At 39.8% G+C, this 15596-nt stretch overlaps 1 protein-coding gene across 2 annotated transcripts in view; it reads right to left on the reverse strand.

Moving 5' to 3' along the window:
- Positions 1–15596, reverse strand: part of sbno1 (strawberry notch homolog 1 (Drosophila)) — a 103835-nt gene that overhangs the window by 33205 nt on the left and 55034 nt on the right. For both annotated transcript variants that reach the window (XM_043692636.1, XM_043692635.1), the window contains 5 exons: positions 14530–14691; positions 11944–12079; positions 7632–7737; positions 5408–5561; positions 1044–1226 (listed from right to left, as the gene is read on the reverse strand). In XM_043692636.1, the coding sequence (XP_043548571.1) occupies positions 1044–1226; positions 5408–5561; positions 7632–7737; positions 11944–12079; positions 14530–14691 (741 nt within the window). The remainder of the gene's footprint in view (positions 1–1043; positions 1227–5407; positions 5562–7631; positions 7738–11943; positions 12080–14529; positions 14692–15596) is intronic.

Here is a 15596-nt window from a genome sequence, read left to right on the forward strand (position 1 = left end):
GAACCTTGTCAAATGCCTTACTGAAGTCTATATAGATGACCTGTACTACTCTGCCCTCATCAATCCTCTTTGTTTCTTCCTCAAAAAGCTCATGTACAAAATTAAAAATCACACGGCACCAGGTTATAGCCCAACAGGTTTAATTGGAAGCACTAGCTTTTGGAGCGCTGCTCCTTCATCAGGTAGTTGTCACAACCACCTGATGAAGGAGCAGCGTTCCGAAAGCTAGTGCTTCCAATTAAACCTGTAGGACTATAACCTGGTGTCGTGTGATTTTTAATTTTGTTTTCCTCGCTCGTGTTGGTGACATGTTTGGAAGATGCTGTTGAAGGAACCGAGATGACTTCGGCTGGTACACACTGCTGTCATTGGTCAATCATCAATTAGGAAACTTGCAAGTCTTTTTAAACAGTTGATAGACTCCATGGCAACAGATTTTGATTCAACTCACTTCTCATTTTGCCTTCAGATGGCTGGTACTCACTCCACCCTTCTGTCGAGGGATCCTCTGTTTGTTAACTTGTCCCATTTGCTTCACACGACCACACTTAGCATTTAACTTCTCCTGCCTTCCACCCTATCACAGATTTCCCCTTTGGCACCTTCCCATTCTTTGTCCTTTATTTGATTAAACCCTATTACAACTCCAACTGATGAAAAGTCAATGACTTGAAGTGCGAACTCTCTCCAGAGATGGTAACTGACCTGAATAGCTCCAGGAAGTTCTTTTTCTACTTCAAATATGCAACATCTACAGTTTCATTTTCTTCAGCTATCCAGGACAATGCTCATGCTCCAATCAGATCACCCATGAACATAGCCAACGATAACTCTTAGATTTGCATAAGCTGGAAGAGTTTCCCTCTTTGCCTCAAACACTCACTCAGTCAGGTAGTGGGTTCATATTAAAACCACTCTTTGGATAAAGAAGTTCCTAAAGAATTTATTAACAAGCAATTTAAACCTATCTTCCCTGGTTCCATAATACAATTGCTGACATAAGGAAGAATTTCTCAATACCAGTCCCTTTGAGATCACTTTACCTTTCCATTTTTGATCTCTTCTCGGGCCAGTTGTACTATCCTTCTAACTTTGGATGCAATGCAGAGGTATTTGAAAAATCTCTGGTGTGCTGACCAGAACTGACCCCACATTGACTTTTTCATCCGTTGCTCTGCATCAATCAGCTCAGCTGACATCTGAAATTTCTCCCTGGCCTCCACCCACTGAAAGACAAAAAACACAAACAGCTCGAGTTTAGGCTTGCAAAATTCAAATCTGTTGGTCCAACAGAGTACAGGAAATTTCTGTAATGATCAATAGAAAGATGATGATGAAGTGGTAAAATTGTTTAGACTGTGCAATAAATTCTACAAAATGTTTTCAAGGCTATGGGAACACAATGCTCTGCTGGTGGTCTCAAATGCTCAGCAATTTGCTAACATGACTGAGAAATTTAAATATAGCAAAGTTACCAGGCCCATCATCCCACCTAATGTACTAAAGGTATCCTGAACGTGCCAAGTCCCTGTTCAAGCTGTTCCAGGACATTAGCACCTGTTCAACAGTGCAGAAAATTGCCTAGGTACACCCAATCTAACCTAGGCAAGTACTTTTCCAATCTTCTCTTGATTAGCAGTGATACAAGGTGACATCCACACTGCTATTAACTTTTTAAAAATTCATTCATGGGATGAGCGCGTCACTGGCTGGGCCAGCATTTATTGCCCATCTCTAATTGCCCAGAAGGCAGCCGTGGGTCAACCACTTTGCTGAGGGTCTGGAGTCACATAAGCCAGACAAGGTAAGGATAGCAGTTTCCGTTCCTAAAGGACATCAGTGAACCAGATGAGTTTTTCTCACAATGGTTTCATGGACATCACAAGTCTCTCAATTCCAGGTTTTTACTGAATTCAATTTCCATCATCTACCATGGCAGGATTTGAACCCAGGTCCCCAGAGCCTTAGCTGGGCCTCTGAATTCACAGTGATAATACCACCAGGCCACTGCCTCATCAGGATTTATTCACCAATAAACTCTTCATGCTCAACTTGGTTTTTACTAGGACCAGTGAAGTCCAGACCACATTATGAACTCAGTATAAACATGGAGAGGTCCAGAATACAAGCAAATGGTGAGCGCTTGGAATCAAGGCAAAAACTGACAAGATATAGCATCAAGAAGCCCAAGTAAAATTAAGTCAATATGAATTAGACAAAGTGCTCCACTGGCTGGAGTCACCCCAAGTACAAAGAAAAAATAGTTGTGGCTGTTGGAGGTCAACCATTTCAATCCAAGGACATAGCTGCAAAGTTACTCAACGCTTTAAGACCCAATTATCTTCAACTACTTCAATTACCTTCCTTCAAACAAAAGGTTAGAATAATAATTGCAGACTATTCAGCATTATTTGCAATTCCTCAGATCACGAAGTAGCCCATGTCCAGATGCTTCAAGAACTGTACACCAAGCACATGTGGACAAGTGGTTGCAATCATGTTTCTCATCACTCAAGTGCTAGTTGGCCAAATCAAATGCAATGAGAAAATTTAGCAGTTTACCTGCAACATTGAAGGGCATTATCATCACCAAATCATCCTGGAGCTGACCATTAACCACAAAGTCTCAAGTAATTAATTTATAGTTGACATTTGGTTCACCACTCAGTTCTGTACTAAGTTATAATTTTTCAAGCACAAAGACAAAATAAGGTTCTGCCTGGTGATAAAAGATTCTGTGACACTTTTTGAAGACACACTAGAAATTTGTCCTGGTGTCCCCAGCCAGCATTTTAAAATAATTCAGCTCATTACCACTGTCATGTGTGGAAATTTGCTGTTGATCAAATGGCTTCCATTTTCCTCACTGTGTCTGCACTTAAAATGTGATTCAGTAGTTCTAAGAGCACCTTGCAAAGTCCTGAAGTTGTGAAAATGTTATCCAAGAAAAGTTCCAGTTAAATGTTTTGTCCTACTATACCCCAACAAAATCAATCATTGGTTAGAACCTTTAACACATTTCACAAGGATTACAAACGTCAAGTTCGCAGATTCATCCGGCATTGTTCTTAAATCCAGTACTAGTCCAATTGATTTGATCCACACTCCAGCACTATTCTGGTTCACACAAGAATTAGAATATTTGGCCTCATGAGATTCCTCTACCGTTCAATAGGATCATAGCTGACCTCAGCTATATGTTCCCATTAACCTGCTTACATTGTTTTCTGAGAGAGAAATTCAGCAAACAAAAATCCTCAAGAAAAAAATTTCTCAACTTAGTCTTAGATGGGAGGGTATAATTTTTAAACTGTACCCTTGACTCCAAGCTCCCTACATGAAAGGAAGCATCTCCCAAGTATCCTCTTTATGGTATCTCCTGAGGATCCCATATGTATTAATAAGATCACCGCTTGCTAAACATAGAGTACAGGCTCAATCTGTTAAACCTTCCTCCCTAAGATAACTCTAATCACAAGTTGAAATTTTCATTCTGAAATCAGCTAAGTAAACACTGTCTGAACCTCCTCTGATGCAAATATACACAGTACCTCCTAAGGTAAGGTGACCAATAGTGTGCATGGCAGTACAGATGTGATCTTTAAGGCCTCCGTGAGACATCATGGAACTTCCCTACTTCATTCTCAATTCCCCTTTCAATAAATGTCAACACTTATAGAACATAGAACAATACAGCGCAGTACAGGCCCTTTGGCCCTCGATGTTGCGCCGATCCAAGCCCACCTAACCTACACTAGCCCACTATCCTCCATATGTCTATCCAATGCCCTTTTAAATGCCCATAAAGAGGGAGAGTCCACCACTGGTACTGGCAGGGCATTCCATGAACTCACGACTCGCTTCATTTGCTTTCCACATGCTCCGTTCCTATTTTGATATCCCTCAAACAATTACCTCAAAAGATATGCTACATTAAGTTGCTGGGGAAATTAAAAACAGTTACAAGCAATCTACACCTATAGCATTGCTTTCTCACTTCTCTCACACCATGGAGCAAAAGGTTTACAACCAAGTAAAGAAACCAGCAGTAGACAAGATCCAAAATCCATGACATTTAGTGCTCAAACTACACTGAAGTGACAGCGGCTCAATGGCTAGCAAGGCTGACTCACAGCAACAAGGACCCAGGTTCGATTCCAGTCGAGTGACTGGAGTTTGCACATTCTCCCGGTGTCTACGCAGATTTCCTCCGGACGGTCCTGTTTCCTCCCACAGTCCAACAATGTGGTTAGATGGATTGGCCATGGGAAATGCAGAATTACAGTGAAAGGGTACACAGTGGGGGGAGGTCTATGTGGGATGTTCTGCAGAGGGTCAGCGTCGACTTGATGGGCTAAATGGCCTGCTTCCATATGTAGGGATTTGACGAAACACACCTACTCAAAAAAAAATCTGAGAAAAAGTCATTGCATCAGAGACAAAATCAAGGGAAGCTCTACCTCCTATCTCAGGATCTATTTCTAATGTGTTGCTCCAGTTCCACCATGAGTTCCATCTCGCACACTTTTGAATAGGCGAGGAGAAATGTGCATGTCTGCAGAGAGCAGAGACCCCTATTTCAGCTGGGTCAAGGGAGAGGATGCATTGGCCGGCACAAAAAAAGGTCTGCTAAAACATCGTTAATGCAATGTGCAATTTCATTTATCACTGATCAAGTTTAGAGACACTCAATATTCAACAAGCCAAAATATCTTTCGATAAATGGGAGGCAATCAAGATATCCAAGCACTTAAATCTGTTATATACAGAAGCACAGGCTATGAAGGGGTATTTACCTCGATATTCAGCATCTTACTTTCAATTTTAAGAGGAAGCAGTTTACAGACTTTTTCCCCAGTTACAGTAAAACTTCTGGAAATCAGTTATGATGTTTTATATTTTTATAGTGCATTATGAATTTAACCAGTTACTTCCATGAGCGCATTAAAAATAGTATGAGATTTATTTATAGTAAATTACAAACATTAAATTCAAATTAAAATATTAATATATATACACACACACACACAATCTTTGGTATTTGTACATTTATCTGAAGAAACAGCACCGAAATAAAAATTAACACATTCAGAACTTAATATTGCTGCATGTCTGCATCCAAATTAAAGCCTTCAAAAGAATGAAGGATCCCTTGTAAACCAAAAAGGTATAGCATGAAAGACAAACATTTGTCTCTGAGCAAATCTCACAAACAGCCCTCAAAAAAAAAATTTATTTTTCTCAGTGGTGGCCACCACACACACACAGTACAATGGAAAAGGATTTTGGCCATCTAATCATATTTTCCCTCTCATTGCTCAAGAACCTTCAACACTCCAAAGAGGTTGATTTGAATTCCAAAGTTTATACATCCAATGAAAAGTCTGAAGCTTAAACAAAGACTTACCAGTTTAACTGCTTTATTATACATCTTGATGTAATCTTGACTGAGGGGAACTTCTTCAATTTTGAAGGTCACTCCGGAAAAGCTCAGCTGTCTTGCTATATACATTCCTCTTAGCTTCATATCCATGGCAACAATCTCCATTGCCCCAACACCTCTGGTTTAAGGGAAAAAATAAATCAGTGCAGTTATATTCCTTGTAACTTTATTGTAAACAACCACAAAACCTTTGAGAAGCAGTTTTTTACATGAGAATCTTTGTTAAAAATAGCTGGATTACTGAACAGAGCACAATATTTATGAATCAGATTGACAGACACAAAAGGAAATAGAGACCTTGTTGCCACACTCCCCTCAAAGTTCACTTTACAGACCTAGTAAAGAGTAGTCTTGCAGATAATCTTCCAAACCAAAATAAGCTCAGCTCAAATGGGAGTGCAGTGGAATAATATGGTCCACCCTATCAACAAATTATGTATAAAGTTGAATTTATCGTAATCTAGTTAATTCAGATATCAGGAATGTAAAGCAACATATCATCTGGAATAGTTCGATGTAGAGAAATAAGTTTCTGATTATATCGTTAACGTGATAGAAAATAGCTTAATAAACTCTTAAGGGTCATATGAAATTTGTACATCAGGTTATCATGCTAACTTTAAAAAAAAATTAATTAAATGGTGCCACACAAGGATCTGTGCTGTGTCCACTGCTTTTTGTCATTTACAGAAGTGATTTGGAACTGAACACAGGAAGCATTAGTAATTTTGTAGATATGGACACCAAAATTGGTGATGTAGTAGACATCCAAGAAGGTTCCCACAGAGTGGGACGAGACTTTGATCAGATGGAGTATGGGCCGAGGAGTGGCAGATGGAGTTTAATTTAGATAAATGTCAGGTGCTGCATTTTGGAAAGGCAAATCAGGGCAGGACTTACACACTTAATGGTAAGGTCCTGGGGAGTGTTGCTAAACAAAGAGACCTTGGAGTGCAGGTTCATAGCTCCTGTAAAGTGGAGTCACAGGTAGATAGGATAGTGAAGGCAGCATATGGTACACTTGCCTTTATTGGTCACTGCACTGAATGTAAGAGTGGAGTGTCAAAAAGGGTGGCACTGGAAAAGCACAGATGATCAGGCAGCAGGACAGGCGATGCTCCAGGCATAAGTCCTTCATCAGCTCCCAACCTGATGTGCTTTTCCAGCGCTACCCTTTTCGACTGATTCTCCACCATCTGCAGTCCTCATTTTCTCATAGGAGTTAGGAGGCCATGTTGTGGCTGTATAGGACGTTGGCTAGGCCACTTTTGGAATACTGTGTCCAATTCTGTCTCCCTGCTTTACGAAGGATGTTATGAAACTTGAAAGGGTTCAGAAAAGAATTACAAGGCTATTGGCAGGTCAGATGGGTTTCAGCCATATGGAGAGGCAAAATAGTTTGGGGCTATTTTCCTTGGAGCGTTGGAGGCTGAGGGGTAACCTTTTAGAAGTTTATGAAATCATGAGGGGGATAAATGGGGTGAATAGACAAAGTATTTTTCCCCAGGGTAGCAGAGTCCAAAACTAGAGGGCACAGGTTGAAGGTGAGAGGGGAAAGATTTAAAAAGGACCTAAGGGGCAACTTTTTCACGCAGAGGGTGGTGCATGCATGGCATGAATTTACAGAGGAAGTGGAGGAGGCTGGTACAAATACAACATTTAAAAGGCATCTGGATGGGTTAATGAATAGGAAGGGTTTAGGGGGATATGGGCCAAATGCTGGCAAACAGGACTAGATTAATTTAGGATATCGGGTTGGCATGGACAAGTTGGACTGAAAGATCTGTTTCCATGTTGCTTAACTATGACTCTAAATACTGCTATAAAGAGAAAATTCTAACTGCTCTGGGTCAGGAAAAAGTTATAACTTAGCAAACCCTGCTATAGATGTTATGCAAGAATGGTGATTAGTTCAATTTTATAATTTGTTCTTGGAAAATGAACAATACTGGCAAGGCACTATTTATTGTTTGTCACTTCCTGCGAGAGCATTACAAGTTTATCAGGTAAGCTTTCCCTGTCTCAAGACAAGTGAATTAACTGCATATAAAAGGATACAGAAACATTATCAATTTCTTGTATTCACTGGGGAGCATTAGACAACAGACCCTAGAATCCATCACATCAATCACACAAATATGAAACTGGGAATGGTTTAAATAATCTGACAGTGAAGTTTACTTTTTACCTTCTTTCCACAGCTTGAATAAAATCATTGAATTCTTTGAAGGGTGTACCTTCACCCCAGATTCCAAGTCGATTCATATAAGCCATATTTCGTGGTTCCGATGCACCTATTTTGAAGAACAAGAGTTTACTCAAATCCAACAGAAGATTGGATCAAACTATTCAGAATTCCAAATAACTCAACCAACAAGATATTAATTGACTACCATTAATCACATCCTTCAGCATGAAATCACAGATAAAAACTCCAACAGTCTTGCTTTAGCACTTGTAGTGAAAAGGTAATAGCTGACAAGGAAGGACCACCTTTATTAACTGACATTTTACAGCTGAATGAAGCATGAAAGAACTTTCAGCTTTTTTTTTTAAAAAAGGTTTGCTTCCAATTTCCATGCTTGTTTCACCTTTATGAAGTCCATCTCTGATTTATCCTTTCCTTTCTATGAATTTGCCTCCATCACGTGTTACAAACCCAAACCCCTCAGCTTCCTTGACTAGTCTGCCTATCACTGATTCTCCCAGTCTACTTCACATCTGTTTTGGGATGTTATCTTCCATACACGTTTCTGACACATCTTCCTTGTTCCTCAATCAAAGAATTCCTTCCTGTGATTAATAGGGTTTCAACCAAGCCTGACCCTTTTCCCATACTTCTCACCTCCCTCCTTTTTCCAAAAATCATGACAGGCGACCTCACCTTCCATCCCAGACTCTACTCAACATGTCATCCTCTGCTATTTTCACCATCTCTACTGTGAAGTCATCAAATCACTTTCCTCTCTGCTCTCAGTTTTCTGAACAGATCATCCTGGTCCATTTTTAAATTGTGCAGAAACAGGAAACTTGAGCAGTAAGCCATTCAGTCCTTTGAGGAGAAAGTGAGGTCTGCAGATGCTGGAGATCAGAGCCGGAGATGTGTTGCTGGAAAATCGCAGGTCAGGCAGCATCCAGGGAACAGGAGAATTGACGTTTCGGGCATAAGCCCTTCTTCAGGAAGGGCTGAAGAAGGGCTTATGCCCGAAACGTCGATTCTCCTGTTCCCTGGATGCTGCCTGACCTGCTGCGCTTTTCCAGCAACACATCTCCGATTCAGTCCTTTGAGCTTGTTTCGCCATTCATTAGGATTATGGCTGATCAAGTCTACAACATAATTGTGATCCTAGCACAGATCCCTGTGGAATTTAAACTGGTAAAAGTTACAGCTTGCCATCCCAAAAAAGCCTCCTGTAATCAAACTCTCTTCTATTGGCCAGCCAGTCCTCTCTCTTAACAACAGGCTCTTATATAGCTTGTGTGGGGTACCTTACCAGAGACCTTCTGGAAATTCAAATATACAGATATCTCCCACTTTTCGCCAATTCATTTTTACAAAAGACGTACTTTAATACAGGTTCACAATCTTTTATCCAAAATGCTCAGGATCAGCTGGTTTTCAGAATTCAGAACTTTTCAAATTTCAGAATAAGTGACAGTTTGATGGTGACATTTTTAAAAATCTTGAACAGATGTCTGTAAAACAGGCCCTGAGAAAGAACTGAGGCCTGCCAGTGCCAGGCCATGCCACCCTCCACCTTTCACTAACCAAAAGAGGGCTTTCACTTTTACAAAAAAGCACGCGCAGCGAGAGTGGCACCATCAAGCACCTTTTCTAAGAACTATACTCACCATCAAGACGCCATAGCTTTGAACTGCGTCTGAGAGCATCTGTGCTTTATCGCTATTTATTCTGTGCACTCATTAGCAAGATGTGTCCTAAGGTATCTCTGCCTCCTATACCCCAGTCGACAATATCTTTCACCACCACAACCTTTCAACAGCCATCATCATATGTTAGTTTAGGTTGCGTGTGTTAATTGGGAGGATTTGGTAGGCATTTTTTGGGTCTGGGAATGCTCAAGAATGTTTCCAATATAAATTCATGGTAATAGTTTTTTCACCTCACCATTTCAGCTTACAAACTGCTTCATAGGAACGCTCAACTTTCAGATAGCAGGGGAAACATGTACCATTTCCTTTTTAATCTTGTTACCTCAATTAATTCTAATAAATTTATCAGGAATAATATCTCCTCCATGAAGCCATGCTGACTCTGCTCAGCAAGAGAGGACAATAACTAGGCCATTCAAATCATATCTGCCCCACTATTCAATACAATCTTGGCTGATTGAACATTTCAATTCCTTGAGCTACCCATTCCCATAACCTTATATAATACTGTTCACAAATCTTTGTCTGGTATATATACATGCTTGCTCTATTACATTCTTTCGAATGAACTCTAACACTTCCCCAATGACATGTTGAGCTAACCAGCCAACAGTTTCATTTGTCTCTATCTCTTTTGTAATAATGGCATTTTAATGGCAGCTTTCCAATCCTCTGGGGCTTCTCCAAGATCTACTGTCTCTATAGCTACTTCCATTAATATCCTTTAATATAAGCAATTCGGTCCAGGGGTCTTATCTTAAGCCCCATTAGCTTCCACAGTACTTTTCTTCTCTGTACTTATTTCTTTACTGATCCTAGATTATTTCATATTTTCAAGAATGTTATTTGCGCTTTCTACCATAAAGAACTGCAAATTATTTCTTCAGCTCCTCTGACAATTCCTGGCTCCCAATTACTATTTCTTTAACTTCATTATTCAAGGGTCCCCATGTTTACTTTAGCCTCTTTTTTATATATATATTTGATTAACCTCACTGTCCATTGTTATACGACTTGCTCATTTATCCTCAGTTTATTTTCTCAACATTTTGTTGAGTTTTAAAACTTTGCCAATCCTCTGGCTTACCACTTATCCTTGCAAACATTGCTTTTTTTTTTCTTTAAATTAGGTATTAATTTTCTTGTTTAACTATGATTGAGTTATGTTCTACGAATCTTTCTTCCTCATTGGGATATAATCTTGCTATGAGCAAGGAGGGTTGTTTCTTTTTAAAAAAAAGTTTGTCATTGCTCATTATGGGTGGCATGGTGGCACAGTGGTTAGCACTGCTGCCTCACGGCGCCAGAGACCCGGGTTCAATTCCTTCCTCAGGCGACTGTCTGTGTGGAGTTTGCACATTCTCCCCGTGTCTGCGTGGGTTTCCTCCCACAATCCCCAAAAATGTGCAGGTTAGGTGAATTGGCTATTGTAAATTGCCCGTAGTGTTAGGTGAAGGGTTAAATGTAGGGGAATGGGTCTGGGTGGGTTGCGCTTCGGCGGGTCAGTGTGGACTTGTTGGACCGAAGGGCCTGCTTCCACACCGACTAATCTAATCCAACTTCTTCTACCATACTCCTTCCCCAGTTCACTTCAGCCAACTCTGCCCTCATTCCTTCATAATTAGACTCATGTTTGTCACTCATGCTAAATAATACCATGATATAGTCACTTTTTTTTTTAAATAGCCTGATCCTTCATTGGATCCAGCCATATTGTTATCGATAACTGCCAAATACACTGAATTCTTTTATCTCTGCCAATTTGAGTTTCAGTCTACAAGATAATTGAAGTTTCCCATTAATAATGTACAACCTTTCTACATGTTCTCGTTACCTCTCAATTAAATCTTCGCACAGTTAGGTGCTCATAAACTACTTGTGTCTTCTCCCTGTTATTTCTTTCCCTCACCAATATGGATGCTATATCATTTAATCAAATACTTTTTTTGCTTTTATACTTATTCTCTCTCTTTAATAAAGACCAACCCACCACCATTTCCCTTCCTGCCTTCTTTTGAAAAGTCATACAGAGCTGAATATGCAGTTCCCAGCTTATCTCTTCATAACATTGTCTGCATAGTAGTTGAGCATTACCTTAATTGCTGCCCTTAAATAATCCAATATTCTAATTGCTTTCTAAGTCCACATTAACATTCCCCCAAACCCTTAACTGCTGTTTAGTCTTCTTTCCAGTGCTAGTTACTGCATTCAAGACAAGTGAAATTCATCCCACCAGAACTTCAAGCCTCCAATCTTCAAGCCATGCCCAACTCCCTTACTTTATTTAACCTATGCCAGTTTGCCCTTGGCCCCTTTAAAAATCCCTTTACAAAATCATGTTAATTCCTCAGAAGGTGACGAACCATGGGAACACTTTACCCCGAGAACAGTGGAAACTCAATCATTGAGCATTTTTAACTCAAGGAGTTAATAAGATTTTTGAAGATGAACGACATCAAACGGGCTAGAAAGTGTGCAAAAGTGGCACTGCAAAAAAAAAGTCAGTCATGATCTAAAGGAATGGTACAGAGCCCAATGACATATTCCTGTTTAAGTAACAAACTCAATCACTCCTTAGTCAATAAACCATAATGAAACTTGCATACCTGTCGCACTAGCATACACCACCCTTGCTTTTGGCAACTTGTTCTGTAGTTCCAGTACAGCCAAACCTGTTTTGGTGGGTTTTGAGGATCCAACTGGAGACAAGTTTTTAGCTTTGTGGCATTCATCAAAAATAATCTGAAATAATTCAGTCAAGGTCATTTTTAAATTAAGTGTACCAGAAGTGACATGTGTCTGTGCAGATTGATTAGACTACTGGACCAATCTATTCCATGGTTAAGAAGCCAATGTTGAAGAATTTTCGCAACGGCACTATGTTAAAGGTTTCTTACAACATACTAAACCTCCAGATAATTTATTACAGAAAATGGTAGCTGTAATGACCCCAGACAATAAAGAAATTCATGAAGTTTTACTAATGGTCTACAGATGTTGAACACTCAAATTCATGAAGTGTTGCAGTTTTAATTGATGAATTCCACTCCAAAACGAAAATTTGTATACTCTCCCTATTATGCACCAATTCATTGTAGAGATGCAAAGGAAGAAAACTGACATCATTCCAAAAAGATTATAACTACAAAAATAGAAGTACTGTCTGATTCAAAGAACCTCATGGCTGCATCCCAGATCAAGGGGATGGATTTAAGGGGGACTGGCAGAGAAGTCTGTTACAGAAACTGACGGAATGAGACTGTGGTAGCAGGAACAAGGTGCACAAGAGGCTCAGTGACAAGAATAGAATGTTTGTCATTTGATGATATGGAAAAGTTGCAGCACAGACGAAGAACTCCCATTTATGTTTGATGACGACTACATTATAGTGAGGGCGGACCTTAAACAATGACAAGTAGAGAAAAGAGGCAAAAGAGCTTTAGTGGCATGTTGTAATGACGACAATCTCTGCTCCAATGTCAGCAAAATAAAGGAGCTGGTCATCGACTTCAGGAAGCAGAGTGGAGGACTTGCTGGTTTGTATCAATGGTGCTACGGTGGCGGCGGTCGAGAGTTTCAAGTTCCCAAAAGTAAATATCACAAGTGATCTATCCTATTCATCCACGTTGATGCTACAGTCACAAATACTTCTATTATCACAAAGCAAAGAAAATTCAACCTGTCAACACTTAACCCTGAGAACTGTGGAAACTCAAATCATTGAGCATGTTTAACTCAAGGAGCTAATAAGATTTTTGAAGATGAACGACATCAAACGGGCTAGAAATAGTGTGCAAAAGTGGCAATGCAAAAAAAAAGTCAGTCATGATCTAAAGGAATGGGACAGAGCCCAATGACCTATTCCTGTTTAAGTAACAAACTCAATCTTTTAAAGATACATCATAGAAAGCATCCTATTCAGAAGAATCGTAGCTTGCTTTGGCAATTGGTCTGCCCAAGACTGCAAGAAATTAGGGAGAACACCGCCACTATCACAAAAACCAGCCTACCATCCACTGACTCAACCTACACTTCCCACTGCCCCAGGAAAGTAGCCAACAGAATCAAAGGCATCGCCCATCTCAGTTATATTGTATTTCATTCTCTTCTGTTGGGCAGAAGATACAAAGGTTTGTTAACATGTACTAACATTCAAGAACAGGTTCTTCCCCACGGTGATCAGATTTTTAAACAGACCTCATACTCCAGAGTTAATATTTCTCTGTAGCTATAACACTATATTCTCCATTCTATTTATGTAAAGAATAACAACTGAAAAGTATGCTATACATTGTATCTCAATTCTGCATGCTATACATTGTATCTCAATCAAAAGATAGAAGGGATGAACCACAGTGTAATTCAAGTTGAGAATTTTAAATTGGAAGCAATCTTATGAAGGACAAATCCACCTTAACACAAGATATAGAAACAATACGCAAGAACGACAGAAGGCCAGCTAGGACAGCTAAAGAGGAGACAGGTTTGAAATTGACAAAAGCAGGGGCAAGACTTTCATAATAGATCTGCTCTGCTCGTACAAAGATATGCGGAGCTTGGACAAGAATGAGTTGTCTTCACAATATGGAGGCTATGGGGTAAGTTGTTCAACTGTTCAGTGGCAAAAATACAACACAAGTTGTCAAGTGTCCCAAGAGAGAAATGAAACTAATTACAGCAGACAGAAAACATTTCTGATGCTTATTGAAGAAAGGTGCAGTTCACTGATATCAGCGGTGATGAGATTAAGAGATAGGGTGAAGTGATATAGCATAGTGACTACATGTTGACTCAAAATTTAAACTCTGAAGTGATAAACACGCGAGAGGAAAACCAAGGCAAAGAACGTAGCCACAGGGTCTCTGAGACACAGTGCAGTGATGTGAATGGAAATGAAAATAACAACCTTGGAGGAGAATGACGTTTCCAAGCACATGAAAGATTGTAAAGATGTAGCAAGATAGAGAATCGGGGTCTTCCCCTCTGCCGCAGAAAACAGAACAATCACACTTCATAATTAAGCAAAATGGGCAAGCATGAGGTAGTTAGCAATATGACAACTGAATTTCAAAATTTTACATCAAATATATCATTGTGCATCATTTTGATCTCAAAGTGACTTGCAGAAGCAAACTTACGGCAATGTGGAGCATTAGTTATAATTCAAATATTTCGCAAAAAAAAAAGGATACTACTCCATCAAAATCTTCACCACACCAGTGCAAAAGTTGTTTTAACCTGGTTGTATATTTTCCACCCGATTGACTTTCGCCAATTAGTGAAGAGTATGTTGCAAAAATTACACCTTTCTTCACACTTCCATTTTGTTTCGAAGATATTTTTCCATATTTGAACTTGAAATGTAATAGACAGAATAAACAATTAAACTAGGTTGAGCTACAATTTCAGCCACCACTGTCACTCATTATTGTTAGTAATTTGTCATAGCAATGTAGCACCAGCTGGAGGTCCACGACTAGTGGTGTTCCGTAGGGATCCATACTGGGACATCTGCTGTGAGCTATGTATAAATGACTTGGATGAAAACATAGATGGGTGGGTTAGTAAGTTTTCAGACAATACCAGTGGAGTTGTGGATGGTGTAGAAGGTTGTTGTCAAAGGTATATAGATCAGTTGCAGATATGAGCAAAGAAATAGCAGATGAAGTTTAATCTGGTAAGGTGTCAGATGCTGCACTTTGGGAGATCAAATGTTAAGAACAAGTATACAGTTAATGGTAAGGTTCCGAAGAGCATTCATATACAGAGGGATCTTGGGTCTCAAGTCCATAGCTCCCTCAAAGTGGCCACCCAAGTAGAAAGGGTAGTAAAGGAGGACTACAGTGTGCTTGCCTTCATTGGTCGAGGAATTGAGTATGAAAGTCAGGATATCATGTTGCAGCTTTAGAATACTGTGTTCAATTCTGGTCACCACATTACAGAAAGGATGTGGAGGCTTTGGAGAGTGTGCAGAAGAGGATTACCACAATGCTGCCTGGATTAGAGGGTATGAGCTACAAGGAGAAAAACTTGGTGTTGTTTTCTCGAGTGGCGAAGGTTGAGGGGAGACTTGACAGAAGTCTATAAAATTATGAGATGCATAGATAGGGTTGACAGTCAGAATCCTTTTCCCCCAGAGTTAAAATGTCAAATACTAAAGGCCATGTATTTAAGTTTGGAGGGGCAAGTTTAATCGAGATGTGGGCAAGTCTTTGTACAGTAGTAGGCATCTGGAACGCACAGCCAGGGTGGTGTGGAG

This window comes from Chiloscyllium plagiosum, chromosome 6, assembly GCF_004010195.1.
Source record: "Chiloscyllium plagiosum isolate BGI_BamShark_2017 chromosome 6, ASM401019v2, whole genome shotgun sequence".
Lineage (NCBI taxonomy): Eukaryota > Metazoa > Chordata > Chondrichthyes > Orectolobiformes > Hemiscylliidae > Chiloscyllium > Chiloscyllium plagiosum.